Source organism: Falco peregrinus, chromosome 16 (assembly GCF_023634155.1).
Source record: "Falco peregrinus isolate bFalPer1 chromosome 16, bFalPer1.pri, whole genome shotgun sequence".
Taxonomy (NCBI): Eukaryota; Metazoa; Chordata; class Aves; order Falconiformes; family Falconidae; genus Falco; species Falco peregrinus.
In genome coordinates, this window is record NC_073736.1 from 2328904 (window position 1) to 2356850 (window position 27947).

Consider the following 27947-nt stretch of genomic DNA (forward strand, 5'->3'; position numbering starts at 1 on the left):
TCAGTACGCGCTGACGTCACGGCAGGGCCGCCCCTGGCGCCGAGCGCGGCGGCCGCAGTCCCCGCCGCAGCGCGCTGCGAGCCGGCGGCACCGGAGCCTCCGCCGCGGGTCCGGCTGGGCCCAGCCGAGCCGGGCGAGGCCGAGCCGAACCGGGGCGCTCCTGCCTTCCCGCCGTGCCCCGCCCCGCCCGGTGCCGCGGGCGGCCCGCCCCGCCGCCGCCGCCTCAGGATGTCGGTGCCGGAGCCCGCCGGCGGCGACGAGGTGAAGCAGGCCAAGGAGGTGGAGGACGCTGAGAAGTACTCCTTCATGGCCACCGTCACCAAGGCCCCCAAGAAGGTACCGGTACCGGCGGGAGCCGGCCCAGCGCGAGGGAAGCAGCTCCCGGTTCGGAGGGGAGGGCCTGGCCCGGTTGGGGAGGGGAGCAGCCCCTGGTTTGAGGGGAGGCCCGGCCTGCTTCCGAGGGAGCAGCCCCCTGGGGTGGGGGGTGCTGGGGAAGCAGACCTGGGCCGGTTTGGGGGTGCCTGTGAGGGGGAGGGGTGGGAAATCGGTACCGGGCTTGGAGGGGGCTGGTACCGGTGGGGGGGCTGGCCCGGGCTGGGGGCGGCTGGTACCCAGCGTTGGGGCAGAGGTGGCCGGCAGGGGATGCTGGCCCAGTTTGGGGTGGGACAGGGGGACACTGGGTACTGGGGGAGAGGGTCTGCACTGGGGTACAGCCCCGGCCTAGCTGGGGATGAGGGGGGGCTGCTATGGGCAGGGCAGGGGCTCAGCCCTGGGGGGCCAGGGCCCCCTCTGGGCAGGAGGAGGTTGGGGGGAAGAGGGGGGTCTTGGCTGTGGCATAGGGGTGCCAGGGGGACCCCGGGCAGGGGGACAGGCAGGTACGACTGGGGGAGTGGGTTTGGGGGCCCTGTGTGTCAGGGCCGTGGGAGTGCCGTGTGTGTGGAGGTGACAGCACTTTGCAGTGGGGACAGAGGAGGGGGACCCGTTAAATAGGACGAGCTAGCGGCAGTGATCTGGAGACCCTGCTGTAGGTCACTCTGAAGGGCAGCACGAGGAAATTTGGAGCGTTGAACTCTTTTTGGGGCAAGGGGTCTGTTGGAGATGTGGGTGGGAGCACCTTTGGGCGGGGGGAGGAGGCTGCTGGAGCAGCCCCTTGGCGCTGAGCTCTCCTGAGTCACCTCTTTACCCTTTCATCCTTGAAGGCCTTCTCACAGGAGCTCCTGAGATCTCCGGGTGCCGCTCCCTGCTGCCCGCGGTGCTTGTGTAACCTTTACGGGGCATACAGATGGCACTGTGGGTGGGCGAGCGCTGGCCACGCCGCTGTGACAGGGTGCAGGACCTCCACTAACTCGGGTAACCAGCTTTTAGATAGATGAGCGCATGGAGACGTGTGCTTCTGCCTCGGTGCAGACCTGCCGGGCTTGGTAAGGTGCTGCTGAAGTCCCTGTCCTGCCAGCGAGGCGGATTTTGTGAGGCGGATTTTGTGCTCCGGGGCTGCGGCCAGAGGTCCCTGCTGTGCTGATCATCGTGTTCCCCCTGGGGCTGCAGCCACCTGCCTCCCTGCTGGAAGCAAAAGCAAAGCAGTTGCAGCAAAAGGCCAATGTCCTCCTTCTCTGGAGGAACGTCTCTCTTGCCTGTTCTGGCCGGTGGTGGGGTTAGGGGAGCGTCCGACCCTCCTGGTGGGGCTGCCGTCAGGTGGCTGTTTGGAGGCATCTCTCCTCGCCCAGCCTCATGGCTGCTGCTGGGGAGCAGGGCTCTGGAGGCTCTCCCTGTGTCCCAACCCTGTTTAGCTGGGCTGTGGACATGCATAGCCTGGAGGAAGGAGCAGAGGAATGCGGAGCTGCGATCTGTCTCTTCCAGCAGTGGCTCTGCGCAGCTCAAACTTGCGGATTGTTTTTACCTTTTCATTACCGGCGTCTTTCTCAAAGCTGGGGAGCGAACAGTGCAAGGCTGCAGCTGGCTGAGCTGAGAGGGGAGAGCAAACTACTAATCCTGAAGTATCCTATAGAGTCAAAATATGCGTCATGAAAAGAAATGCAATGTGTGTAGGGGGTAATCGATCCGGCATCCTCAGAGGCAAAGTTTGCGCGTGTCTTGGGGGTATGGAATTTTGTATCACCTTGAATTAGCTGCTGTACACACAGGCTTGTTGCCCAGCGTGAGGAGCACGGTCAGACTCGGCGGCTGCTGCAGCCTTTCCTGGCTGGGTGATGATATTAAAGGTGCCCAGAGCGAGACACGACATTTAAGGCTGATAACATCAGCAGCCAGTGAGATCTTGGGGAGCATGGATGCAGCTGAGGTCAAGGAACAAAATGCTTCAGGCCACTATTTTCCTTGCCTGGCTAGTTACTGTGGATAGAGCTCTGTAATAGCAGAGGCGTTGGCAGAAGGATAAAAGGACAAGGAAGGGAGAATTGCCCTCCTGAGATAAGATGGTGCGTGCCCCCAGCTCAGATGCCTTCGAAGCAGGATCGCAATTAAACCATTAAAGCACCTTTCTGTTTGAATGCAAGTCGAAGTGACTTTTGTGCGCACTGCCCTTGGAGCTCTCAGCGTGGTCAGAGGCCAGCGAAGATGATTGAGAGAGATGATTTACCAGCATTGAGGTAGGGGAAGTCGTGTGCTGCTGGAGCAGGTCCCTCCCTGGGCTTTTAGGCTCCTTGAACTTTGTCGATGCAGTTTGCATAAGGTGATTGGAGATGGGGAGGGTGGGAATGTGGCCAGGCTTAGTGCAGGCTCCGTCTCCTCCGTGTGACCTGCCGCTGAATAGCTTCCCAAAGAGGAGCTATAACTTGTGCTGGCGCTTGGGGAAAGTGCCAGTGTGCAGCGGAAGAGCCGGTGTGAGTCTGCCAGCGTCCCGCATCCAGCCGGGATCTGGGGGAGCATCTCGGACATAGCTGGAGGTACATCAGCCCCACGGGTGCTGAGAAGTCACCGGCATCCTCCTTGCTGTTGGCAGGCTGCATCGAGGGTGCCTGGAGCGAGCCCGAGCTGCCCAGCCAGCCTGGGGATTGCTGACCTCTTGTTTCCTCTCTTGCCAGTGACTTGTTTAAGGTGAAAAAGTGAAACAGCAGGAGGTAAGAGATTAAGAGATTAAATATGATCAACCCCGGATTTAAGTAGGAGCCGATGCAGTTGAGGTGAATGGAGCTGTAGCGTTTCTGCAGAAATGGGGTGGTTTCTCCCCAAAAGCTGGGGTTGCCTGGGTCTGCCAGAGCTCCTTTTTCACTGCAGTTTATGGGAAATTGGTCTGTCAGCAAAATAACACCAGCTTTGGTCAGAGCTAGGCGGTTCTTTGGTGGGGAGTGGTTTAAAGGCAGAGGTGAGCAGCGCTGAGCTTTCTGCTTTCTCCTGCGTGCCTTGATGTTGCTGGGGAGGATTTGAAACAGAAGCTTGCGGCTTGTCTGGGTTAAGTGAATACGGGTGTGGGGATGATGGCAGAGCTCAAGGGCAGGTTGTGCTCTTCCAGATCCTTGTGTGCCATCACTGCTGCGTCTGGGCATCTGCTCTCCTGCCTCCCTGGGGACCGTGGGTGCCCTTGAAGGCAGTTGCTTTCCGAATCTGCGTCAGCCAGTTGGCGGAGCCTTAAACCCCCAACTGAACCGTGGGTGCCCTCAGCTGGGAAGGACGTGGGCCTGTGCTTGTGGCAAAGCAGGGGGGCTCGACAAGTGTTATTCCTGTCTGTCACTTCACCTGATCCCTGTGGTGGCCTTGTCTCGGGTGGAGGGGGGGAGGGTTGCTGTCTGGTGGGCTCCTTCCCACCTGGCTGCCGGCGGACAGACAGACAGACGGATGCTCTGCAGACAGATCTGCTTACTCATGCAGCGTGCCTGGAGTGTGAAATGGGCTAAAGCCTCGAGTTTGCTTTTGGGGAGGTGAGCTACATGGCACCTCTGCGCCCCGAGAAGCTGACGAGCCTGTGGCTGGTGTGTTTGGGTTGGTGCTGTGCCCCTGCGGATGCTGGCACTGGAGGAGTCCCGCTGAGGCTGTGCGGCGGCGAATGCTAATGCACAGTGCTGCAGCTTTGCAGTGGTAGTGAGCCGGAGCTGCGTGCTGGCTGGCACGGGGGTGGCAGGAGGTGGGAGCCAGGGGAAGGATGGGGAGAGGGGGATGGAGCCCGTGGGGAGCTGCGTCTCCTGGGGAGGGCTGGATGTCTCCTCCAGAGCATCGTTCCTGCTGCTGCTTTTTGCAGTTGCCTGCGGAGCCGCTCTGCTGCTGCCTGAGCGGTGTCTGACCTTGCTGCAGCCGGCTGCTTCCCTGCCCTGCGCACAGCCCCTTCCCAGGGCCGGCTTTTCTGCCCCATTTTTCTCAGTCCGGAGTCATCTCGGGTCCCTGCAGCTCTGCCAGGCCGGGTGCTAATAAACAACCTTCCACTTCACTCTGTCAGGGGGACGAGACTGTCATTGTACTGACAGAGCTGCCGGAGACACTTGATTTTCCTTTCTTTAATTTCATCCTTTAGACTGGCTGCTCGTAAATTCTTCTGTGCCTTTGTGTGCTTGTCCAGGGTAGCAGCCACCACCTCCTCTCCCGGTGGTTTGGCCAAACGTACACTCGACCGTCTTTGCTTCCTTGCCCAGATCCTCCATGCTTTTGCTTTCTTGCTCTCGCTGCAGTTTTTCCTTCTTATAATGAGATGCTTGGGCTGGGGTGAGCTGAACGGCTCATGCTACTCTGTGTGGATCACCTGGGATGGGTCTGGCCTTCCTTGGGGTGCAGGAGAACCCCAATAAGCGAACACGCTGCTGTGGTTAGACAGTCACAGGCTGAGCTGGTCATACCCTGACCCGTGCTGAGAGCAAACCATGAGGGTGTTCTTAACAGAGATGATTTACTGGGTGCTGGAAGCCAACAGGTCACTGGTGGTGCTATATTAAAGTGATAAAATCGTAATTATTTCTGTTATAAGTCAGTCCTGGGTTCTTCTCATCACTTTGGTTTTTTGGAGGGTCTCATTGCTGTCCAGAGGGGAAGCTTCATCCTTGTGACCCAGCATTACTGCAAGGCCAGAAGATGCTTAATTGAGTTATTAAACTGGAGAGGAGGAAGAAAGGAGATCTTCGGGGTCTGATGGATGCAAGCCATCTTCAAAGCGGTGTGCCAGGGCATTTGGCTTTTGCTCCTGTTTTCCACCACCTGCAGTCCCGTGAGGTAGGCTGGGTTTCCACTCCAAGGTCTGGCCTTTGGAGGCGGTAGAAGAGCTGGATATTCGTTCTCCCCAGTCTTCAGAAGCATCTCTTATCATCTTTTGATGGTGGGGGCGTGGGGACCACCCATCTGAGCAGCGCTGGCTCTCCTGCGAGCCCTGCTGTGCTTGGTGGGAGCCTCCTTCCCATATGAGCAGCCAGGTCTGGAGCGTGGGAAGTGTGCTGGCGGCAGAAGCACAGTGTTTTCTTTTGGCCTTTCCCAAAATGTGAGATTATCTCCTGCTAGGGACCAGCCTACCACAATACTTGCTTTGGGGCCTGAACAGTTTTCACCGTGCTTTCCAGCCCATGCAAATGTCGGAGCCTGTTCCTGTGTTCCCTGCTAGAGGTTGGGGCCGGGATTTTTTTCCTCTGGAAACCAGCTCTTCAAGGTCAGGTTGGAGTTGATCCTTTCGGATAACCCACTGGCTTGATGCGGGGATTTTGCAGGTGAGGATCCTGTCCGTGCTGTTCCTCTGAGGAGCTGGTGGGTGCCTCGTCCCAGATGTTAGAGCCGGGGAAGGTGTGGGATTTGCCTGCTCGGAGCAGCACTCGGGTGAAGAGATTTGCTTATGCCTGGCTGTGTCTTTTTATCATCAGGAGTTTCCTGAAGGCGCTGTTCACGTTTGCAGAGGGTTTGTTGCGTTTCCTGCTGAGCCTTTTGATCAGGGCTGCTTATCTGGGGACTCTGACTCACCTTCACTCAGCAGATGGTGGTGACGTTTGAGGTGACTGTCCCAGGGCCTGCTGCTGGCCCTGTGGAGCCGTGGGTGCAAAGGACCTTGTGCTAACGCTTCTGCAGAGCGTGACCCTGCTCTTTCTCAATGAGACTGTGGGTTGGGTCAATGCGGGGCTGGGGGCTGCTGTAGGAAGGTCGAGGGGTCCCACCAAGGAGGAGCATCTTGTTACCGTCTCAGCAGGGTATGCTGGAGCCCCCCATCAAAGCCCTGGGGACTTGGCCACCCTCAGCAGTGCCTGAACCTGGTCTGCTCCGTACCCCTCTAAGCGTGGGATAAGCATCATCTCCTCACGCTTCCCAGCGTGGGTAACCCTCGGCGGGGAATGGGCGCTCTGCGGCAGCTTGGCTGATGGTCCAGAGAGAAAGCTGCCACTTGGGGTGGGTGGTGGTTTTTTTTTTGTTTTTTTTTTTTTTTCAGCAGCTGATCTCACCCTGTGGGCTCCCTGCCTCTGAGAAAGTGGGATGCGGAAGCTGGGGCTATTCATGCCTTGAGGAGGCTGCCCCAGTTGCCCTGTTGCATTGGGCTGCTTGAACTGTGAATTTTAATTACACTTTGGGATCAATACGGTGGCCTTGGTAACGAGCTTATTGCTGCTGCAGAATCTGTTTACTTCAGGTTGGTGACAGCCAAAGAACTTAGGTGGCCGAGGACATGATGTTCCAGCTTGTCAAACAGGCTGCATTGTAATTCGGGTGAGGCTCCCGCGGTCCTCTGAGGTGGGTTCGGCTTCCCCTTGGCTGCCTCCCGCGGACCTGGAGTTCGCTGGCAGGACCCGTTCGTGCCTGGCGGCGGAGCCTTCTTAATTCAGGAGCCGTGATTTGGGTGGGGGTTGTGGGATTTTGGTTTATCTGCAAGGCGTGGGCCTAGGGAATAGCTCCTTCCAGCCTTCTGCGGGGAGGGAGAAGGTAGGCAGCCTGGAAAAGGAGGTTCCTCAGGGCTTTGCCTTGCTGAAAAAGACATGTTTTGGTTTTCTCCTTCCAGATGGCCTGGGGTGAGGTTCAACCTGTGTCTGCTGTTTTCTGTCTCCTCCTTTCACTTCCTGTAGGGAGCTCCAAGTATTGCACATTCTGTATTGCACATTCTTGCACCGTGGGGGCGAGGCTTGCATCCAACCTGGGCATGTTTTGGAGTGGGAACATCTGGCCGATCCCTGTTGACCTTGGAGCCATCAGCCTCTTGCAGGCAGCGTAGCCTGTGTCCCCCTACATTAACCAACCCCTTCTCCAAATATTCTCTGAGCTCGCCATCCCCGCAAGGATGTCGCTTGTTACCCTTCCTGCCCCACTTGAAAGGAAGGAGCTTAATTGAATCAACCCTGTTTGCAGGATGGGGTCGGTTTTGCTCTGACGCGAGGAGTCGGTGTCTGGGCCGGTGATGTTTCTCCATCCTGGTGACGATTCCTCTGAATCCTGAGCAGTGAAGAGCCTAAGCTGAAGCCTGGGGTTCCTCTCCGGCCTTGCCTCTAAGCGGGTGCATCAAAATCAAAGTCTTTCCCAGGGCTGAAAATAGTGCGTTGGTAAATGAGAAATGAGCAGCTCTAGGTGATACACTTGTGGAAATAGCGCTGCGAGGGGCTTTTGGGGGTCAGCCAGGGCAAGCAAGGGGTATGGGGTGGGTGTACTGGTGATTTTTCTGACTGTGTGGCTGGTTTCCCTGACTCTCTGGGAGGTATTGCAAACAGGCTGCTCCTGTTTCAATGCTGATCCTGCCAGGCATTTTTCCCTTAGAGCCGTGGCATAGGGGTGGATGGAGGGTCTGCTGAGTGTAGCTGGAGCCTTGTCCCGGTGGTGTTTGCTATATTGGCCTCTTGAAAGACCAAAAGGGGTCTTGAAATGCTGTGATTCTGCAAGCCAGTTCTGGGGGAGAAAAGGAGGCAGGTGGATTGTGCAGCTGTGGCTGTAGAGGAGTTTTCTAATTTAAAAATCAATGCTAATGGAAGATGATTCCTTATCAGCTATTGCACACAAACACATTTCCATCGGCTTCCAGCTCCAAAGCAACCAGCCAGGCCGTTAGTCCTTGGGCTGCCCTGCGAGTATTTAACCCACAGTCCTGTCCATGCAATGCTCCCAGCAAGGTAACTCCAATTAATACCAATTATCCTATTGCCCAAACACTTGGTGTGCCAGAGGCGCACAGCTGGCTGGGCGCTGCAGGTCCACCCATAGGTGAGAAGTCTGGGATGTCTTTAAACCGATTGCTTTTTGCGCTGCGGGAAGCGATGTTTGCACGCCTGGGTAGCTGCGCTGGGCTTGTAGGGTTGATCTGCGCAACGTGGTGGGAGCTCACTGTCCTTAAGGATCCCAGATACCGGACTGCTGCTGTTCCTGCTGTGAGGAAGATATCCCTCTGCATGACAGCCGGGAGCAAGCCTTTGCTTCGATTCCTGCAGTCTAAGGACGAGATTCCTGCAGTCTAAGGACGAGATGCGTTATCTGCTGGTGGGGAGCTTTCCCTCTGCTTTTGCTGGAGGCAGTGCACCTTTGACCTCAAGGTGTTTATAAGGCAGTAGTTATTCCCAGTTACTGTTTAACAGCTGGGCACTCGAAATCACATTTATTTTATTTAATCCCGCTTTCTGTTTATTTTTCCTTTAACTAGCATTTACAGTGATTCCCATGATGACCGAAACCTTGCAGTGGTTTCCAGCCTATTAACCTTCATAATGGGTCCATTTTCTTACTGGTGTTTCTTCTTCCCTGCCAAGCTTTGGGGTTCGTGTGAATGTACTTCATTCCCCTCTTGTACTCATGGAAACTTTGGGGCTTTTTTTCCTTCCCAGTGTTTTACCCAACCAGCCCTTCTCTGCCGGTGAAGGATGGAGGCTGGTATCAGGGCTTGGCCGGTTTACTTTGCCAGGACCTCAGTGCCGTTTATTTCCTTGTCAAGAATGGTGTAAAGGTTTCCAGGCAGAGATCTGGCTGCAGTTCCTGCTCAGGGAGTTGGCGGGGAGAGTGCCAGCCAGGTCTCTGCCTCTCCGGGAAGAAAAACCTGCCCTGTGAACCCTCTGGGGGCTAGAGGTACAGAGCCAAGTTGCACAGAATTCAGCACTGATCATGCTTCCATCCACAAAAAACAGCACCCTCGGGCAGCTCTTCCCAGCTATGTTGTCCAAGCAAAGCACTTTGAGGTTTCTTCTGAAGGTTTGGGTTGGGGGAACCATCAGGTGAAAGCCCTTCTGTTGCAAAGGCCACACCGGCAGCAGAAGTGGGTCGTGTTCTTCCGTACAACATCTCCAGCTGGGGCTGTGCCACCTCTAGCTCTCCCCAGGGCCCTTGGTGCTCTGCCAGTGGATGTGGAGGAACAGAAGATGCCTGCTGAGCACCCGCCTGCCAGCCTGCTCCTCCAGCATTCCTGTGGCATGGTGGGGCTGGAGCCATGGGCACTGCTAATGCACCACCACCACACACACGCCCCCACCCCCCCCACTGCCTATGCCTGGCCTTGTGCTCTGGCTGGGGTATCTCTTGCTGCTGAACTGGTTTGGATTGGGAGTCTGGTTGTCCTATGAGTTTGGTTGCAGCCTCGTGTGAATTCACGCAGCCGCTTGTCACCAAGGTGTGTGTTGGCTCACTTGGCCAGAGCTCGGAGCTGGTAAAATGGGGTGGTTTATGAACTGCGTAGCTGAATCCACCTCAGAAACTTCCCCTTGCTAGTGATTTGGGGGTGAGGATGATGAGTGGTCAGGGTGGGAGCCTTACTGATCCTGATGTCCCCATCCCTCTGCTCCAAGTACCTGATTTTTCCTTTCCTTCAATCCTTACGGGATGCTGTGGTCCAGAAATACCCCTTCAGGGCTGGCTACCTCACAGGAGAGGAACCTTAAGAACATTTGTGTCCGCCTTGCCCATTTCCACCCCAAAAATACATGTGTCCTTTTGGGTTGTGGAGCAGGAGCTGTGTCCTGGAGGGCTGAGGACTACGGTGGGTTCCCTGCTCTGTGTCTAGATGCTGTCCTGTGGGAGCAGGGGCTTGGCTCTCCCAGCCTGGAAGTGGGGCAGAAGGGGTCTGAGGACAGTGACAGCCAAGTCCTCTAAACAAACCAAGCACCCTGGCATGGCCACGCTGGCCATTCCCCTGGCCGTGGCAGGATGGCCACCAGCCCCGGGACCAGCGCAGGGGAGAGACACTGGGAACCTGCGGCGAGTGGGCTTGGGGGGGCTTCAGCCCCTCGTCCCAAGGGAGGCACGTGCGGTGGGAGGCTGTGGATGGCTTTGGGGAGGGCTCATTTCTCCTGGTTGGGAAGCATGGGGTCCCCTGTGGGACCCAAGTGGTTGCAGAAGCAGAGCCTGGAAGAGTGCTATCCCTTCTCTGAGGAGGTGGCACAAGCAAACCTGCTACTACTCTCTTCTTTTTGACCTAGAATAGAAAAAAAAAAAGCTTCATGCTGGTTATCTCCCCTCCCCCTGCTGATGCATGGCTGGAGACCTCAGCCTCTGGGCCGCTTCTTTCCTCCCCTCGCTGCTGCATTGACTGAAGGTGCTGGCTCACTTCTGCAAATAAGTGGATTAAAACAAGTTGTCCTTTAGAAATGCCCAAACTCATCAGCCTGGCAGGACACAGCTCCTCCTGAGAAGGTGGTTGCAGCTCCCCGGGAGGAAACAATCCTTCTGCAGATAACAAATCCTCGGCGTTCGAAGCCTGGGTGTGTGAAAGTGCCAATCATCTTCAGGTCTGCAAAACTCAGCCTTGGTGCAAGCTGCTGATCATGTCTCATGTGTGAGTGGGGCTGGCAAGCAGGATGAGTGCTGATCCGAGCTGTAAAGCAGTTGTAAAGCTGTAAAGAAAGTCTGGTTGAATTTCTGGGCATGACAAAGAAACGATGAACTTAAAAGACAGGGCACGTCAGGGCTGCCTTAGCAGCGTGGGTAACCAGCAGTGCCCTCCCAGCCTCTGCCAGAGGGTTTTTGTTTGGGAGAGGAGATTAAATAAGGGGAACTGGCTGCCCTGAATAGTCCTGATCTCTGCTGCTTTCTGCAGTCAAAGGAAAGGTCTCAGGACCCTGGATCCTTCCAGGCTTTCCCCTGGGAGGGCAGAAGTGGATTAAAGAGACTTTCTCGCATTCCAGGTGGTTGTGGTGCGGTGAGAACATGTTCTGCTCTGATTTTGCTGTTTCTTGCTGCTGCATCATCACGTCCATGGATGGTGGTGGAGGGAATTTAGGAGGCTGGAGGGTTTTAGGTGGTTCGCTGCTTCCTTCTTGTCTTGGGTGATGTGCAGAGCCTGCTTTTGTACCCACCCCACCACTTAGTCCAGGACAGAAGCGGCTGTAAGGGCATTTTATTTTTTTTTTTTTTTAAGCTGTTGTGGGTGTGCCATCACTTGCATTGTCCTTAATGAAAAATAATAATTAAAAAAAAGGACTTGCTAAGGCAAACGTGGTATTGGTAAGATGGGAGCCTGAAGCTGCTCCCTGGCACGTGTCCTTTCCCCTGTGGAGCCTGCACCTCAGTGAACCGGGTCAGCATGCGGCCCTGGGGATGGCTGTGAGTTGGTGGATGCTTTCCAAAACCTCTTCATCCTCCTTCCGCAACCTGCTCCGCTGCCGTCCCCCGAGGCCGAAGAGGATGCGATCGGGGCTGTAGCGTGGTGAAGGAGCTTGAGCATCCTCTCTGCAGCCGTTCAGGAACAGAAAGAGTTTTCAAATAAGAAGTGGGGTTGTCTTTTGTGAGAGGGACTGTGCCTAGCTCATCTGTGCTTGAAGTAAATCCGGCTGGATTTACAAAGTCCTCTGCAGCTCAGAATCGGGTGTGTGTAACTTCTCTTACTCACTAAGCTCAAAAAAGCTGTGCTCGAGCTGGAACGCTGGGGAAAAATGCAGGATAAACCATTGAGGATGGCACACCCAGCAGTCACGAGCTGCCGGTTCGTTTCGATGGTAGCAGTCCGGATCTGGGATCTGTTTGCTCTTTCTATGTGGCAATAATTTAAACAAAAGAGGCTGTGTGTGCTGCTGGGTTCGGGGTTCCCCAGCCGCTGTGCCCATGTGTGGGCAGGTACCTTCTAACAGGGAGAAGCTCCTTGAAGCGGACTGTTTAGCTTCATGGTGGTTTTGGGATGTGCTGGGCAGTGCAGCCAAAGAAAGTGGCTGGTGTTTGCCTTGGGAGGACCCAGGGGTCCCTGGCACCTCAGCGGCCGTCGTTGGAAAGTGTTGGATCCGTGTAGGAATGGGCACGGACGTGCCAGATTTCACAAGGGGAGAAAAATGTGCTTCTTTCTGGCTTGGCAGGTGTGACTGGGAGCAGGCAGCGTTCAGTGTTGTTTTGCAAAAACTTGGCTGGAGATGTCAGATCAGGACATCTCCCAAACCCCCCTGTGATATGAGCAAGGAGCTGTTGGTTTGGCACAGGGGTCTACCCAGGACCCTGGCCCCATCCTGTCCTGTAAGGGGATGGTGACGCTGGAAGCCACCCCGGCTCTGTTTCTGTGCAGAGATAGAGGTGCTGTGTTGTTTTGCCTCCTTGGTCATGAATTGCTGGGATGAAAAAATATTTTCCTTGCTCTCAAACCCTTGTGCTCCACCCGGTTGGAAAAGCTGCTTCCATCCAGCAGGATGAAGTTTGGGATGCGATTCGCGATCGTGCTTTCTGCAGCTGGACGGTCCCCATCCCCGTCCCCCCTCGCCGCAGCCAGACTGGCTTCGGTCATCTGCAGCCCCTGGCGGGGGATGCATTCATTCAAATTCCCATGCCAAGCCGAGGGATTACGAGATTTTCTCTGTTGCCTTAATGCAGCTAGAGAGCCCGGCACGTGGAAGGTAACGCAGCCGACGGTCACACGCGTCGCCAGTCGCTTGGGTCGCTTTGCCTGGTGGCAGCACCCGCCGTCCTCCCTCATCTTCCTCTCGGCTGGTTGCCGGATGCCGCGTTAATTTGCTGGGCTAGGAGGGGGTTTGATGTGCGAATGGCGCGTTCAACTCGGAAGCTGCTTGCAATGTTTGATGATAATTTTAGACAGGGCAGATTTTGCTAAGCTGTGGAGTTCAGATGAGCTCTGGTAAAGCCACGGCAGGGATTACTGTAGTTAATTCAGCACTTGGTTTCTTTAGCAGTGATTCTTTTTCCCCTTGGGTTCAAACCCTCTATTTCTAGACCTGCTGTTTCTCCTTAGAAGTGAGACTGTACCCAGGAGCTGGCTCAACACCCGTGGCTGGTCTGCTGATGAGGTTGAAGGTGTTCAGTAGATCTTGGTTGTCTTGATGGTGTGGAGCTGGGGAGCGCCGCAGCCCTCCATCCTCACCCTCTCCTTCCCTTTGCATCCCAAAATTTGCTGCGTGAGACCATCCAGGCAGCACATTTCACTGCAGGGAAGTGCCCTGGCCTGGGGCTCCGGTGTTCTGGCTGCTGTAAGCCAGACAGACACCCACCTGCACCCTGGGCCGGAGCAGCGAAGCCTGGGTTATCTGCTTTTTCCCTCGTGGATTCACCTCTTCCCTGGAAACCTTTCCCTGAGATGGAGAAAATTCCTCAGCTAACACTTTAAGCTGTTTTAATGCCAGCAGCTGTTTTATGGGGCGTGTTTATACCCTCTGGTTTGATGAGTTGCCAAAGGAAGAGCTGGGTGCAAAGGGATTGAAATCTTACTGTTCTGAAATTGCTGATCGATTATTATTTTTTTTTTTAACATTTTTTTTTTATTTCCGCCCCACCCCAGAAATGGCCATGAGCAATACACCAGCACAGAGGTGCACAAGCCTTTCCCAGGCTGTCTAGCAAAGATTGATCCAAGCCACAGACCTTGAACAAATTCCAGCAATACAATTCCTTGGTTGGGAAACCGCTGTGCCTGCCAGCTCCAGCCCTGCACCCCAAAGACACTGCTGCTACGTGCCTGCTGTTGATGGCTAGAAGTGCTTCTGCGCCTCTTTTATCGCTTGGTACCAGCTCTCCCGGTGGTGCCATGGGTTATGACGTCGTATAGTTCTTCCCTCTGCAGCAAATGACCTAAAACACTCGCAAAACCAAACTTGCAAACTCCATTTAGCATTTTCATTCCTTCCACTAATGCAAATTCATGCAATTTGCGTCAGAATTGCACAGGTGTCTGCTGGGAAGCCTGCTCTGGGAAGCAGATACCAGACTGTAACTTAGCCAGTACAGAGGAGCTGGCTAAAATCCTTTTAGCAGCAGCACCCACAAAAATGCATGGGGTGCTTGCCTGGGTGTGGTGACGGACTTGATCTGGTGCTAGCCCCATTCCTGGAGGGGATGCTGGAGTCACCACCCCCCCCCCCCACGTGTCCTGCCTTGGACTGAGCAGTGGCTCTCGTGTCCCTGTTCTTCCCGAGCAGAATGCCAGTGCTGCTTTTGGCCCGTCAGCTGGGTTTCTCCAGGAGCCATAGCTCCATTTTACAGCCCCAATAGCTCTGCTAGTGCTGCAGACGCTCCAGACTGAGGAGATTCCTCCTTTCTGAGATGGATCATCTCAACTAAATAGTTTCATTCTTCTCCTCTTGAAAGCTGTTTGCTGCATCAAAGCTTTCAGGGAGCTTTTAGGATGGTTGTGGCATGGAAAACCCCTCCTCAAGGCCACTGTGGCCTGTCTCTTTCCATCATCTTGATTTCTTCAGGACTCTTCTAGAGGTCTCCTGGGTCTGTGGGGATGCTTTGTTAATCCCACTCCCTGCGATGACGTCTCATCCCTGTTAAGTGGCAAAATTAAATCCTGCAGTGACGTGATCAGAGGGAAGAGCTGTGCTGGGGCTCTTTGTCAGGGTCTCCCACATGGCAGTGTGCTGGGGAGGGGGGCATCAGGCTGGATTTGCTGGCGCTTTTCCTAATTCCCTTTTATCTTTGTCATCTTTCTCCTGCAGAAGCAGCAATAAGGCTCTTTGCTGGGTGGTCACACAGGATGAGTGCAGCAGCTGAGCAGTTTGGGGCTCTTTTTCCCCTACTTTTGGCCCACCGCACTTGAATTTGATGAGCCAGTGGTAGGTGCTGGAGCCTTGAGTTGCCTCTGGCTGAGAGAGGAAGGAGGGGTGGCTGTTTTAGGGCTTCTCTTACAATGGAAACATCTGTAATACAGAGGAGACTGAAAGCCAATGCAATGTCAACTACCTTTTGTTGAAATGTTCTCTCTTGCTGAGTTTTCTTCCCCCTGCTTTTAGTGTCGATTTTGGAAGGATGCGCCGTGTTTTTAACCTGCGGGATGCTCTGTTCTTGGGGAAGAGCCTGGAAGCCCCAGGGATCTGAGTTTGTGCTGGGACCACCCCAGCTTTCTCGCTGCTGCAGTTTTGGGGCAGAAATCCGTCGGGACCGGTTGGGGCAGGGTCTCTGCGCAGGGTTTGTCCGGAGGGCTGCCCAGTGTTTGTGTTGTACAAGCAGCCTGACTTTCTTGGAGAAGCGTCAGGGAGCTGAGATGGGTTAAGGGGGATGTTTCAGGCCTCGCTGGGTGCTCTTTTTATTTTCAGGTGTTAAGTCTGCCTTACCCTTCTGGTGACAGAGATGATCAGGCAGAGGAGGGGGTTTCATTTTTTGGCATCTGTAGCCACAGATCTATTCCTTGATTCATTTGATGATGGCCGTTTCTGAGATTACAACAGTCAGGGTAGACTGAAGGAAGCCGCAGGCCCGTATAGCCTGGAAAGATGCCGTGCCGTAAGGAGCACCTATTGATTTAGCACTTCTCTTCCTTTGCACTTCTCAGCAAATCCAGTTTGCAGATGACATGCAGGAGTTCACCAAGTTCCCAACCAAGACGGGCCGTCGGTCCCTGTCCCGCTCCATCTCACAGTCTTCCACCGACAGCTACAGCTCTGGTAGGTCCCAGGCTCCTCGTCCGTGCGTGGTCCTCCCCCAAGTCCAGCGCTGGTGCCACTGTGAGTGTGCTGCTCGTGCAGCATCTCAGGATGCTCCATACTGCTGTGTTGTACTCAGACGTGGAGGGGATAATTCTGGGGGTTCCTGAAGCTCAGGCATTGATTACCAGTTGATAACCCAGTTATCTCTAGAGAACAAGTGTGCAGAATTCCTTCTGGACGTTGGTTTTCCTTAGGAGATTTGTAGTTTGAGCCGTGAGTGTGTGTGTGTGTATGAAAGCTGGGAAGTGAAATGCAGCAGAAACCTGAGGTGCCTGGCCTCCTCAGACCTGGGGTAACATGCATTCCTCTCCTGGCTTTAGCTGCCTCCTACACAGACAGCTCTGATGATGAGGTGTCTCCCCGAGAGAAACAACAAACCAACTCCAAAGGCAGCAGCAATTTCTGTGTGAAGAACATCAAGCAGGCAGAGTTTGGGCGCCGGGAGATCGAGATCGCTGAACAAGGTAAAAGTGAAGCATGGAGTTCGTGGGGCTTGCAGCTGGGTGCTGTGCTTGCTGGAGTCCAGGAGCTGAGCCATGGTCATTCCCGCAACTCATGCTACAGCCTTGGACACACTGTCCTTTCCCCCAGCAAATCAGCAGATTATGTGGGGAAGAGCTAGATGTGACGGCAGACGTTAAAAATGTGTGGCATCTGTTTTCTGACAGCAGCAGAACTTTTGCAGGGTTTAATGTTCTGGTGGCTTTGCATGAGAAACCTCAATGGGCAAAGACATTTTGCAATCAGTGGGCAAAGACAACACCTACAGAGACATGAAAACTGACAGTCCCAAGCCCGTCCCCTGGGGCTTGCGGGAAGCTGAGTTACCGTTTCCAGTGGGGTGATTGGGTAACTTTGCTTTTGGGCTGCTTTGAGACACATGCTGCCAAAGCTGTGGAATAGAAAGATCATCCAGGCACGTTTAGAGCCGCTCTCCTGGGATGTGGCAGCACTGTTTTCATCTTCTGTAGGTGCTTCTCCTTGATGCTGTTCTGCTGCAGGGCTGGTGACTGTTCTTAACTGCCTTTGGGCAGCGCCTGACCCAGACCTCTCTCGTTACATGATCAAGTGACAAATGACACTGGTGTTTTGGTTCCATTTTGGACAGACCTGCCAGGCCAGGGATGAGGAGTTTTCTCCCCAGCTGTGTAATGACTATAGCAAAACCTGTGTGGCTGGATGTAGCCTGTGAGACCCCAGAAGGGACAGCAGCTCTGGCAGAGGGGGGCCTCTCTGCACTAAGCCATCGTTAACCCCCTTCTCTTCCTTTTGCAGACATGTCTGCTCTGATTTCACTCAGGAAACGAGCTCAAGGGGAGAAGCCTTTGGCTGGAGCTAAAATCGTGGGCTGTACCCACATCACAGCGCAGACTGCGGTGAGTGGCTGCTTCTTTGGGGTGTCTGGGGTGGAAGGGACTGGTTGTTCCCTGGGGAGGAAAGTCCCTTAGCTTCCCAGCCTTGGGGTATCAGAGGCAGCACCTCCACTTTTCTGGAAACATTTTGGAAAAGTTCTGCTGCCTGCATTTCCCCAGGGCAACGTTTGCTGGAGCCGCTCGGTTCCTGTCTGCCTGTTGCACGAGGCTGTGCCCGGGGCCCTGCGCCGTGTGCCCATCACCGCTCCCCCGGGCCTGCCGCTCACCCTGCTCTCTCGCAGGTGCTGATCGAGACGCTGTGTGCGCTGGGAGCACAGTGCCGCTGGTCTGCCTGTAACATCTATTCCACCCAGAATGAAGTGGCGGCTGCCTTGGCAGAAGCTGGTGAGTACAGCTGCGCCTAGGGATGCAGTGCCCTTCCAGCCCCTCCTGGCTCTGCAGCCTTGTCGCTGGGGGATGGTTTGGAGCAAGTATCTTTTAGGGAGGGATGAACAGGTCTAATCCTGCTGTGGGCCGCGGTTTGATCTCTGTGTGGCCCTTTGGCCCTCCTGTCCGCGGTTTCCTGAGTTGGCCAAGCAGGAGGGAGCTCTGCCCAGCTCAGCAGATGCCAAGGATGCTCCTCTTCTTCTAGGTGTTGCTGTGTTCGCCTGGAAGGGGGAGTCAGAGGATGACTTCTGGTGGTGCATTGACCGCTGTGTTAACGTAGATGGCTGGCAGGCCAACATGGTAATGAGCCTTCTTCCAGCCCTTCCTGTTCCTCTGGAGTGGTCACTGGGTGCTCCTCACCCCTCTCTGGGGCTGTCCCTGGGAGCCCGTGGGCTGCCTGGGCACCTGCTGGCTTTGCAAAAGCCTCTGAGCCTCTGTTAAAGTGGGGATCCTGGAGAATGGCAGTCGGAGCTGGGTTGGGGGCAGCCGTGAGGGTTGTAGGAGCTGCAGAGACGATGTCCTGAGTTGCTCCCGTGCCACTGGGATGTACCATCTTCTGCTGGAGCTGCCAGCAAGCTGAGAAACTACAAGACCTCTTTCTGCCCAGGGTCACCCCTCTGGGAGCTGCCCCAACAGCTCCTCTCTTGACACAGATCCCATCCACCCTCTCCCACAGAGCAGGAGGGCTCTCTGCGGGGGGCCTTTCCCTGGCTGAAAGCACATGACACCTCTCACTGCCTTGATGCATGGTCCGTGATCACTAATGAAGCAACAGCACGCATCAGTGGGCCGTGACAGCTCCCGCAGCCTTTCCTCTCAACTCTTTGCTTTCAGGGCATGAATGTTGTGGCGTCCTTCTGATCTCAGCCTGTTTAGTTAGTACTGCCTGTGGTCACGTTTCCAGGCTGCAGAGCAATAGCGGGGGCAGAAAACCTTGTTAGGATCCATCAGCTCCACGCAGGGGGTAAGAAATCCTCTATCTTTTGGAGGAGACCCCAAGTTGCTGGCAACTAGGGGAACCCAGGAGTCCTGGCCCCCAGGCCTCTGCCCAAACAGCCTTCCATTAGTGCCTGAAGATGCTCTCCATCTCTTTTTTTTTTTTTTTTTTTCTTTTTTTTTTTTTTTCTTTCCCCCCATCCTGTTCCCAGTGAGTGCTTTTCCCAGTGGAAGGCCTGACTGCTCTATGGTTTTCCTTGCCTGTTCTCTAGATCCTGGATGACGGTGGGGACCTGACCCATTGGGTTTATAAGAAATACCCCAACGTATTCAAGAAGATCCGAGGAATTGTGGAGGAGAGCGTGACCGGTGTGCACAGGTGGGAAGTTTGGGAAGGCTGATCTGGACATCCTTTATTGAGTTGCCGTTCTCTGCTCTGACCTGCTTGTCCTCTTGCAGGCTGTACCAGCTCTCCAAGGCCGGGAAGCTGTGTGTCCCAGCCATGAACGTGAATGATTCTGTCACCAAACAGAAATTTGATAACCTATATTGCTGCCGGGAATCCATCCTCGACGGGTGAGTCCAACCCTTCTTCCCATCCCCACTTTCACTCTCACACCAGTGGATTTGGCTCCAGCTCCTCTTGAGCAGAGGTTGGGCTCTTTGCTGCTTTGCCCTTGCTGTGTGCTTGCAGGACCTGGTTTTGGGGGGGCTCTTACAGCAGAGCGCTGCCCTGTGCCGTCAGCGGTGTGCGCTTGACTAATCCCAACACAGGTCTCTCTCTGTCCCCCAGCCTGAAGAGGACCACGGATGTGATGTTTGGAGGGAAGCAAGTGGTGGTTTGTGGTTATGGGGAGGTGAGTTTCATAAGCGGCAGTCGGTGGAGCTGTGAGTCAGCCTCCCCCTGAGCTCAGCATCCTGCTTCTTCCCTGTGCAAAGACCACTTGCCCTTGATATAGGAGCAGATCAAACCTGGTGAGCAATTAGCAGGGAAATCTTGCTGGAACCTGCTGGGAGGCTGGAGAACAAGCATCAGATTTCCCAGTCTGCCCGCAGATTAGCTGGGCTGCAAATACAACAGTTGCTGGGAGCGCTGGCCTTGAATTTTAACTACCCATGGGTGCTCCCATCTGCTGTCCCTGGACAGAGTTCAGCATCCAGCGCGGCTGTCACTGAGCCTGTGACAGAGGAGGTGGAGGGGCAGGCTGCATCTCGCTGGGGGATAATGTTCTGGCAGAGAGGAATCGTGTCACAAACTTGTAAATGATTCTGCCCTGGAAGAGCATGGAGCTGGGAGTTGACACCTTCCCTCCATCTGTGTACTGTCTGCGTGGGTGTTTATCTTCCCGCGCTGCGAAGGGCCTGGCAGTAGCTGCAAGTGCTCTCTTCCCGGCAGGAGCACACTTACTGATTTATTTAGACGCCAGTGGAGCCCAGCTCTGCTCGACCGAGAGGCTGCCCTGGCTCTTGCCCAGGCGCTCCAGGGTGGCATCTGATTCTGATTCTCCAGCAATGAGCCGTGCTGGGAGTTGTAGTCTCCGAGGCCTGTCCTGAGTTTTACTGGACTCCTTCAAAACAAGGGAATCCTTCCACCTTCACTGGTTTCCCCTTTGGATGTGGGCTGGAGTCCCAGTTTGCCCTGCCTGGCTGTTTTCTGTAGACCTGAGGTCAGAGCTGAGCGATAAGTGAAGGTGTCTCTGGAGATGTTTCTTGCCTGGCAGCATCTTGCTGCTCAGAAGACGGGGCTGAGCATGGGTACAGCTTAGCCAGGTGTTAGTGTGGGTAAGTGGCGTGGAAAGCCAGACTTCAGTTTATTTTTATGGTGAGGATAGCCAGAGATGCTGTTAGAGGAGCTCTGCTCTCCCCCATGCTTATGTGGGGGGTATGGGTTGGAGGATCTGTCCCCTGATCAGTGCAGGGCAGCTCTGAATGCCACAGAAACACTTGGCTCAAAGGCAGGTGGGGGAAGTGCGTGCTTATCCAGGCTGGCTTTAATCTCCTCTTGGAGGAGAGCTCAGAAGGGCTCCTTCAATGCTGGGGGCTGTGCAGGCTGCGAGCATGTTGGTTTTGGAGAGCTGCTGCCAGCTGGTGGCCCTGCTGGAGGCCTGGTGGCCTTGGAGGGGGAGTTGGGCTTGCAGCAGAAGTGCCACTGGCTATTTATGTTGCTGAGCTGCTCCTGGCATCAGGCAAATGGCTGGGACGAGCATCTCCCAGTCCGGGATGCGCTTGGGCTGTTCTAGGGAAGGGGTTATAGCACTTGGCGTGCCCAGTGTTCACCTTCACACAGACGCTTTGCTTTGGCAGGTCGGCAAGGGGTGCTGCGCTGCTCTGAAGGCCCTGGGAGCAATTGTGTACGTCACGGAGATTGACCCCATCTGCGCTCTCCAAGCTTGGTAAGATGTTACATGCTGCTTGTGAGCATCTCTTCATCTGCTTCTGGCCTCCTTCAAACCCTGACGGGGGCTGAAACAGAGGCAGGAGGATCTGTGTGGCTCATGTCTGAGAATAGACATCTGGTTGGGGTGTGATGGGGAAGGGCTGGGGCAGCTTTCAGGGCTGGTGGGGTACCAAGCAGTAGACACTTGCCCCAGCTGCCTTGGGAAGGCTGCTGGAGGGTTCATGCAGGGCTAGCTTTATGCTCCGCATGTTCCCCTGGCTCCTCCAGCATTTGTGAGAGCAGGTTTGACGCCACATCTTTTGCACAGCCCTTCCTCGTGCATCTGGCGTCCCTGGGGGTGTGGAAGGATAGCCTGGCTGCTGCATGAGCAGTTCGGAGCTGCTGCAGCAATACAGCGCTGAGAGCCCTCCTGGCCTGGGGCAGAGGGAACAGGCTTCTCCTCCTCATCGTGGTCCCTCTCTCCCTTTTTTGCCAGCATGGATGGATTTCGGGTGGTGAAGCTGAGCGAAGTAATCCGTCAGGTGGATGTCGTCATCACCTGCACAGGTAGGGATGGAGAAGGTCGTGGGTGAGCCTTGGAGCAGGCTGAGAAGGAGCAGTCATTCCAAAGCGGGGGTCTCAAGGGCTCTGGGGGAGCTGGGGATGGAGGACGCTTTGCTGCCATGTGCTGCTGGTTTTACAAGAGCAATAGCTGTGCTCTGGCAAGAACTTTTCCTCCTGCCCCCCTAGTCTGTTGTTTGGCCACAGTCCTCAGCCCCTGGGAGGAGGGACATCACCTGTTCAACTTAGTCATTCATCAGTGAATAAGTTGGGACATCAGTCCTGTTCAGTTTCCTCGTCAGTGACCTGGATGAAGGGACAGAGTGCACCCTCAGCAAGTTTGCTGATGATACAGGGCTGGGAGGAGTGGCTGAGTCACTAGGAGCCCGTGCTGCCGTTCAGTGATGCCTGGACAGGCGGTGGAGTTGGGCAGAGAGGAACCCGATGAAGTTCAACCATGGCAAGTGTAGGGTCCTGCACCTGGGGGGGAGCCACCACATGCACCAGTAAGGGCTGGGGCTGACCCGCTGGAGGCAGCGCTGCGGGGAAGGACCTGGGTAGTGCTGGTGCACAGCAACTTGCCCATGGGCCAGCACTGTGCCCTGGTGGCCAAGGGGCCAGTGGGACCCTGGGGTGCATGAGGAGGAGCGTGGCCAGCAGGTGGAGGGAGGGGATCCTTCCCCCCTCTGCTCTGCCCTGGGGAGGCACATCTGCAGTGCTGGGTCCGGTGCTGGGCTCCCCGGTTCAGGAGGAGCTGGGAACTGCTGGAGAGGGGCCAGCAGAGGCTACAAAGCCGATGAGGGGGCTGGAGCATCTCCCTTGTGAGGACAGGCTGCGAGAGCTGGGGCTGTTCAGCCTGGAGAAGACTGAGAGGGATCTTATCGATGTCTACAAAGAGCTTAAGGGCCAGTGTCAGGAGGACGGGGCCAGGCTCTTTTCAGTGGTGCCCAGGGACAGGGGCAACGGGCACAAACTGCAGCACAGGGAGCTCCACCTGAATATGAGGTAAAACCTTCCTCTGAGGGTGACAGAGCGCTGGAACAGGCTGCCAAGAGATGTCGTGGAGTCTCCTCTGGAGACATTCAAAACCCGCCTGGACGCAATCCTGCGCAACCTGATCTAGGTGAACCTGCTTTAGCACAGGGGGTTGGACTAGCTGATCTCCAGAGGTCCTGTCCAGGCTCATTCTGTGATCAGAGGTGTGTGTCCTAAGGGTATTTTGGGGTCTCCTAGAGCCTGGTTGGTTCATGGGACCAAAGATCAGTGTTCATCCCGTGTGTTTCTCTGCCGTCACAGCCAGGTGGGCTCTCATCCTTGTGGAAAGTTGATCTGATGTTGCCCCAAGCTGAGCTGCTGTGACTCGAGCGCAGGGAAGGAGGAATTGGAGGGTTATATTTGCACTGCCTTGGATTCATCTGTGCCCTCTCTGCCTGCAGGAAACAAGAATGTTGTGACCAGGGAACACCTGGATCGGATGAAGAACAGCTGCATCGTGTGCAACATGGGCCACTCCAACACGGAGATCGATGTGGTGAGTCTGCCTGCGGCCTCGATGGCTGTGTCCACCCCCCTGTCCTCCCACGCTGACTCCAGCCTCTTCCTCCTGCTCTTGCAGACCAGTCTCCGGACCCCAGAGCTGACCTGGGAGCGGGTCCGCTCCCAAGTGGACCATGTCATCTGGCCGGATGGGAAGCGGGTGGTGCTGCTGGCCGAGGTGCGCCGAGAGCTGTGCCGCGACAGTGCTTTGGGCCGCTATCACTGCGTGCCAGAGTTTGTAACAGAGATTTAACCAGGTGGAAGGGTGCTAGGAGGAGGATCAGAGCTCAAGAAAGGGTTTCTTGATTTTTTTTTTTCTTTTTTCTTATTTTTTTTTTTGGTTTTTTTTCGTTTTCTTGAGGCAAGGGAGGTACCGTGTACCACATGCAGCCACAGAGGTGCCATCTGGCTCCATTCTTCTGAGCTGGGAGCCATCCCTATCAGCCAAACGCCATCTGCTCCTGGCTTTGGCAGGTTTTCCCATGCAGCAAACTGGCTGGGTGTGTTCTCTTCGCACTTGAGCTCTTCTGGCAGTAGGAGGGACTGGCTCTTTCTAGGGACCACAAAATTTCCCTGCCTTAAAGCTAAGGGTTAGGGTGGAAAATGAGGCAGAGTTTGAATGCTCTGATCATGTAGGTGGCTCTTGAATCACTGTGCTGGGGTTGCCCTCTGCCCCAGAGGGGGTAGAGGTGAATCCTATCTCAAGATTCTGTTTGGTTTGGTGGCAAATTCAGCTCTCTGCCAACTCCTCCTGCTGTCTCCTAGGGCCGACTTCTTAACCTGAGCTGTTCCACGGTTCCCACCTTCGTTCTCTCCATCACGGCCACCACTCAGGTCCGTAGGCTTCGGGGTGGGGCGTGAGGGGTGGAGGATGCTCCGGGGCTTTGCATGAGCCTTGGGGTGGGGGTGGTTTGGAAGAAGCTGGGAACATGCAGTTGGACGGGTCCTTGGGATGGCACCAGTGCTAGAGATACTGTGGCCACCATCTCTCTGTTGGGATGAGTTAATGGTGGCAGGAACTTACTGGTTTGCTTACAGCTGGGAGAGAGCTTTTAAACAAGCCAGGCTTCATGGCAGAGCTCCTGCTGTGCTGTAAGCCACTGGAGAGCTCCCCTAGCACGGCTTTAAGCTAACCTCAAAGCAGGAGTTTGTTTTGTCTCTGGACTCTGATTTCAACAGCACAAAAAAACCCCGGGGTGAATTTTGGGGATGCGGAGGTCAGTGGTTAAAATGCTCCCCAGCATCAGCGCTGGCTCAGCTGGATGGACGCGGCTTGTCACTGTTTGTCATGACTCTGCCTTTCCAAAGAAAATGGTGATTAAATTTGGCTCCGCTCTGAGATCTGCGGTCGGTGCTGGCTGTGCGAGCAGCAGCCTCGGTCAGGGAGCAATGCAGGAAACCCGCTGGGCTGGAAAGGTGGAGGGGACTGATGGCTGGGGATGGCGATGGTGGGGGAGGGCAGCCATGCTAATGGTGGGAAATTTCCTTGGCTTCATGCTTGTGGGTCCGAACTGCCAGGGATGTGTTTTGGACCTGGCTCTCAGCTGTGTGAACCGGCACTTGGGGGAGATGCAATTTGCTTGCTGCTGAAGGAGTGGCCGTGGTTTTTTTGGAGTAATGACGCCAGTTTAAAACGAGCAGTCCCTTCGTTTCCGTGTGACGCAGCAGCCGTATGGTTTAAGGGAATTGGATCCGCTCCCGTCTCCTCCATCCTTGTGTTCTGGTTTTCCCTGGGGCGTTAAGCCCAGATGGTGCAAAAAGCTGGGTGGCATCCGATCTCTCTGGTCCTCCCCTGGTGGTGGAGGGATTACAAAGACCCGGAGAGGGATGTACCCTTAGGTGGAAGGCTTTCCTCAAGACATTTTGGGAATGGTTGCCCCCTCCCTCAGGCTCCCAAACCCGTCCGTCTGCTGCCAAGAGCTTGGTGCTGTGGTGGGTGCTCAGCGCTGCCCAGCTGGTGGCCGTCCCTGACCGTCCACGGGCTGTCCCCTGTGCTCTCTGCAGGCTCTGGCGCTGATTGAGCTTTACAACGCTCCCGAGGGCCGCTACAAACAGGACGTGTACCTGCTGCCGAAGAAGATGGGTGAGTGAAGGGAGCCCAGGCTCACTTACCCTCCTGCCCTGCAGTTTTGTGTGTCAGGAGAAACTCAGACCTGGTCTGGAAAAAACTTCCAGGGAGAGGAGGAGTGCAGGGAAGCCATCGGAGGCAGCAAGCAACCTTGAAATACGTGCAGGTGGTTTGATTTATTTTCCTTAACGTTCTACAGCGTGGCAGGCATCCCTTATCCTGCAGCCTGCCTGCTCCGAAGCTGTTCGTGCAACCTTTGTGCCTTTTGGTGCACATCCAGCCCTGCTCAGCACCAGGGCTTGTGCTCAGCTCTGCCATCGGCTTACGTGGTGGTGAATCCGTGGGGCCAGATGGCAAGGGCTGCCTAGCCAGACCCAGCGTGTGGCCTGGCCCTTTTCATGCCATATGATGAGTCCATACATCACGCCCCTGGCAGTGCAGCGGGGGGGTGTGTGTGCGCATCCCCTGATCCCCTTTTTCCTCTCCCCCCTTCCCAGACGAGTATGTCGCCAGCTTGCATCTGCCTTCATTTGACGCCCACCTGACAGAACTGACGGACGATCAGGCGAAGTACCTGGGACTCAACAAAAACGGGCCTTTCAAACCCAATTACTACAGGTCAGTGCTGGCTGGGGCTGGGGGCTGCCCTCTCCCCACCCAGTGGGTGCCGTGGGGGCATCCCCTTGCCCTGGGCCAGCATCGGCTCCCAGGAGCTGTGTCCCCAAGCACCCATGGCCTCACTGTGTCCCCTCCTTTCTCTCCTAGATACTGACGGACCATACCCATGAAGGACCAGACCACACAAGGCAACATTAGAGAGATTATTTTTAAAGATAATTTTTATTTTGGTTTACCTTTTTCTTTTTTTTTTTTTTTTTAACCAACCAAGGAACCTGTTTTTACATTTATCAGATTTTAAGGTCACTTTTTTTTTTTTTCTCTTTCTTCTTAGTTTCACCCTTTTATGTGATCACATCTCTGTCTGATCTTGGCAGACAACCTGGGATTCGCTTCTTGCTTTCATGTGGCTGAAGCCGCCGGTGGCTCCCAACCCTGGCTCCTGGAGAGGGTTTTCCTTTCCTGATGTGCCAAGGGCAGTTCATTCCTGCAGCGATGTTTTGGGGTTGTTTTTGGTTTTTGGGTTGTTTGTTTTTTTTTTTCACCTTTCCAGCCTGCGTTAGTCTCGGCCGGGATCCCTGCAGATACGGAGATGCTGTTCTACCTTATCTTACGTTTCTTTCTTTGTGTGGATTATCTGCAACTTCTAAATTGCCTTAAAGAGCCCAGTTTTAGCTGCTAGATCCCTGCTCCTAGCGCTGCTTGGGAGCAGAGTGGCGCCTGCTGGCCACCTCGCGAATGGGTGACTGTCCCCAAGCCCGGCCAAGGTCCCTGCGCTGAGGTGGCCCAGGTTTGGTGGTTGCTGGCCCAGGTTTGGTGGCCGGCTGGGTTACGGGGGAGTTCACTGTTTCAGGGTGCTAATCTGAATTCGGATGGGGGTCGCTTACCCAGCATTATCCTCATCTCTCCTAGGTTTGGTTTTTGTTTTTTTTTTTTTATTTTGGGTTGTTGGTTTTTTTTTTAGTCAAACCGCACCTTAATTGAGTTAAAAACATTTTTTTTTGTTTATTTGTTTTTTCCTCTTTTCCTTTTTGATCCTTAAAAGAGATGTTTTAAAGCAGGGGGGGAAGCGTCAGGGATGCGGCTGCCTGCCGAGTCCGGGCGCTTGCTGCATCTGAATGGCTCCAGCTCCCACCTAGAACCATGGGGTGGTTTTAAAGGGTGTCTGGGGTTTTGGCTTTTTAGTTTTTTGGGGTGTTTCACTTGTTTTGAGACAGATGCAGAGATGAGCCTTCCCCATACCCCAGCCTGGGCCCTCTGCACCGCAGACCCCTGCGCAAAGCCCTCTGCTCCCTGCTGCTGTGCCGGCCCTCGAGCTGGATTGTCTCAGCTCTTCCCTGCCCTCTCGCAGTGCGTTTCAGCCACTCATCGCAGCCTCCATCCCCTTCCCCATCCTTGCTGGTGACGTGTTTCTCTTTTCCATCTCTTGCAGCTTGTCCCGGGATGGGGGAAGTTCCTTGCAACCCAGTGAGGTTTCTCTTGGCATTTTTTTTTTTTTTTTAATCTTCCCCAGATTGCCTCTTTCTTCCCCCAGCCAAGGCCAGAGCACGGAGGGAAGGAGGACCCCCGTTGCCTGCCCTGCCAGCATTTCCCGGTACAAGGATAATGGAGATGCTGTGGTACCCGTGACCGGGGCTGCTCCTTCACCTCTGGCCACCCCATCCCATGGACAGGGATATGCTGCCTTAGTGCCGTGGGGGTGGGTCCCTGCCGGGGCTTCCCAAGGGGTGCAAAGCTCCTTTGAGGGGATGGGAGGAAAATGGGAGGGGATGCTCGTGGCTTGGATCACCCTCCTCTTTTCCCCTCTGCCTCCTTGTCCTTTGACTATTCCCCTTTCTCACCCTGGACGGTCACTTGCTGTCCCCACAGATTTCGGGGACCACCTGTCTTGCAGGGTCCCCTCCGGCATCCCTCAAACTTCACGGGGGACTCATGCCTGGCTCAGTGAGCCGGGTGGGTGTCTGCAGGGAGGGAGCAAGAGTGTTCCCCCCTTCCCTGTGCTTGGGGGTCACAGGCCCCCCCTTTCCCACCCACGTTAGGGGCGAACCTTGGCATAAGGGCTCCATCTCTGTATAAGCCATGTTGGGGGGGGAGGGGGGGGAGCCCGGGGATGGCGGTGGCAGCATCGGGCTGGGAGGGAGAGGTTTATTTTGTATATGAATGATTTTTAATGAATGCAATATTAATCCTTGCAGATGAGCAATAAATCGTTAAAGTCTAATTAAAACTATTAGGAAAAAGGAAACGCTTTTGCTTGTGGGCAGTTTATTTGGAAGGGCGAGCGAATGCAATCCTTTGGGAGCCCTGAGTTGTGTCTGAGGCTGGGG

At 55.1% G+C, this 27947-nt stretch overlaps 1 protein-coding gene across 2 annotated transcripts; it reads left to right on the top strand.

Annotated features, from left to right (window-relative positions):
- Positions 1–33: 33 nt before the first annotated feature.
- Positions 34–27863, top strand: AHCYL1 (adenosylhomocysteinase like 1). Of its 2 annotated transcripts, XM_055819709.1 has the most exons (18): positions 238–336; positions 1200–1350; positions 15572–15683; positions 16046–16189; positions 17001–17101; positions 17380–17482; positions 17730–17824; positions 18733–18839; positions 18920–19036; positions 19254–19317; positions 20765–20853; positions 21334–21404; positions 22835–22929; positions 23014–23112; positions 23700–23768; positions 24939–25017; positions 25500–25620; positions 25768–27863. In XM_055819709.1, the coding sequence occupies exons 3-18, from the start codon at positions 15593–15595 to the stop codon at positions 25772–25774; spliced, it is 1452 nt and encodes a 483-aa protein (XP_055675684.1). In that variant the 5' UTR covers positions 238–336; positions 1200–1350; positions 15572–15592; the 3' UTR covers positions 25775–27863. The 2 variants fall into 2 exon arrangements, with proteins under 2 accessions (XP_055675683.1, XP_055675684.1); XM_055819708.1 differs by lacking the exon at positions 1200–1350 and having other exon boundaries at positions 34–336.
- Positions 27864–27947: the final 84 nt, after the last annotated feature.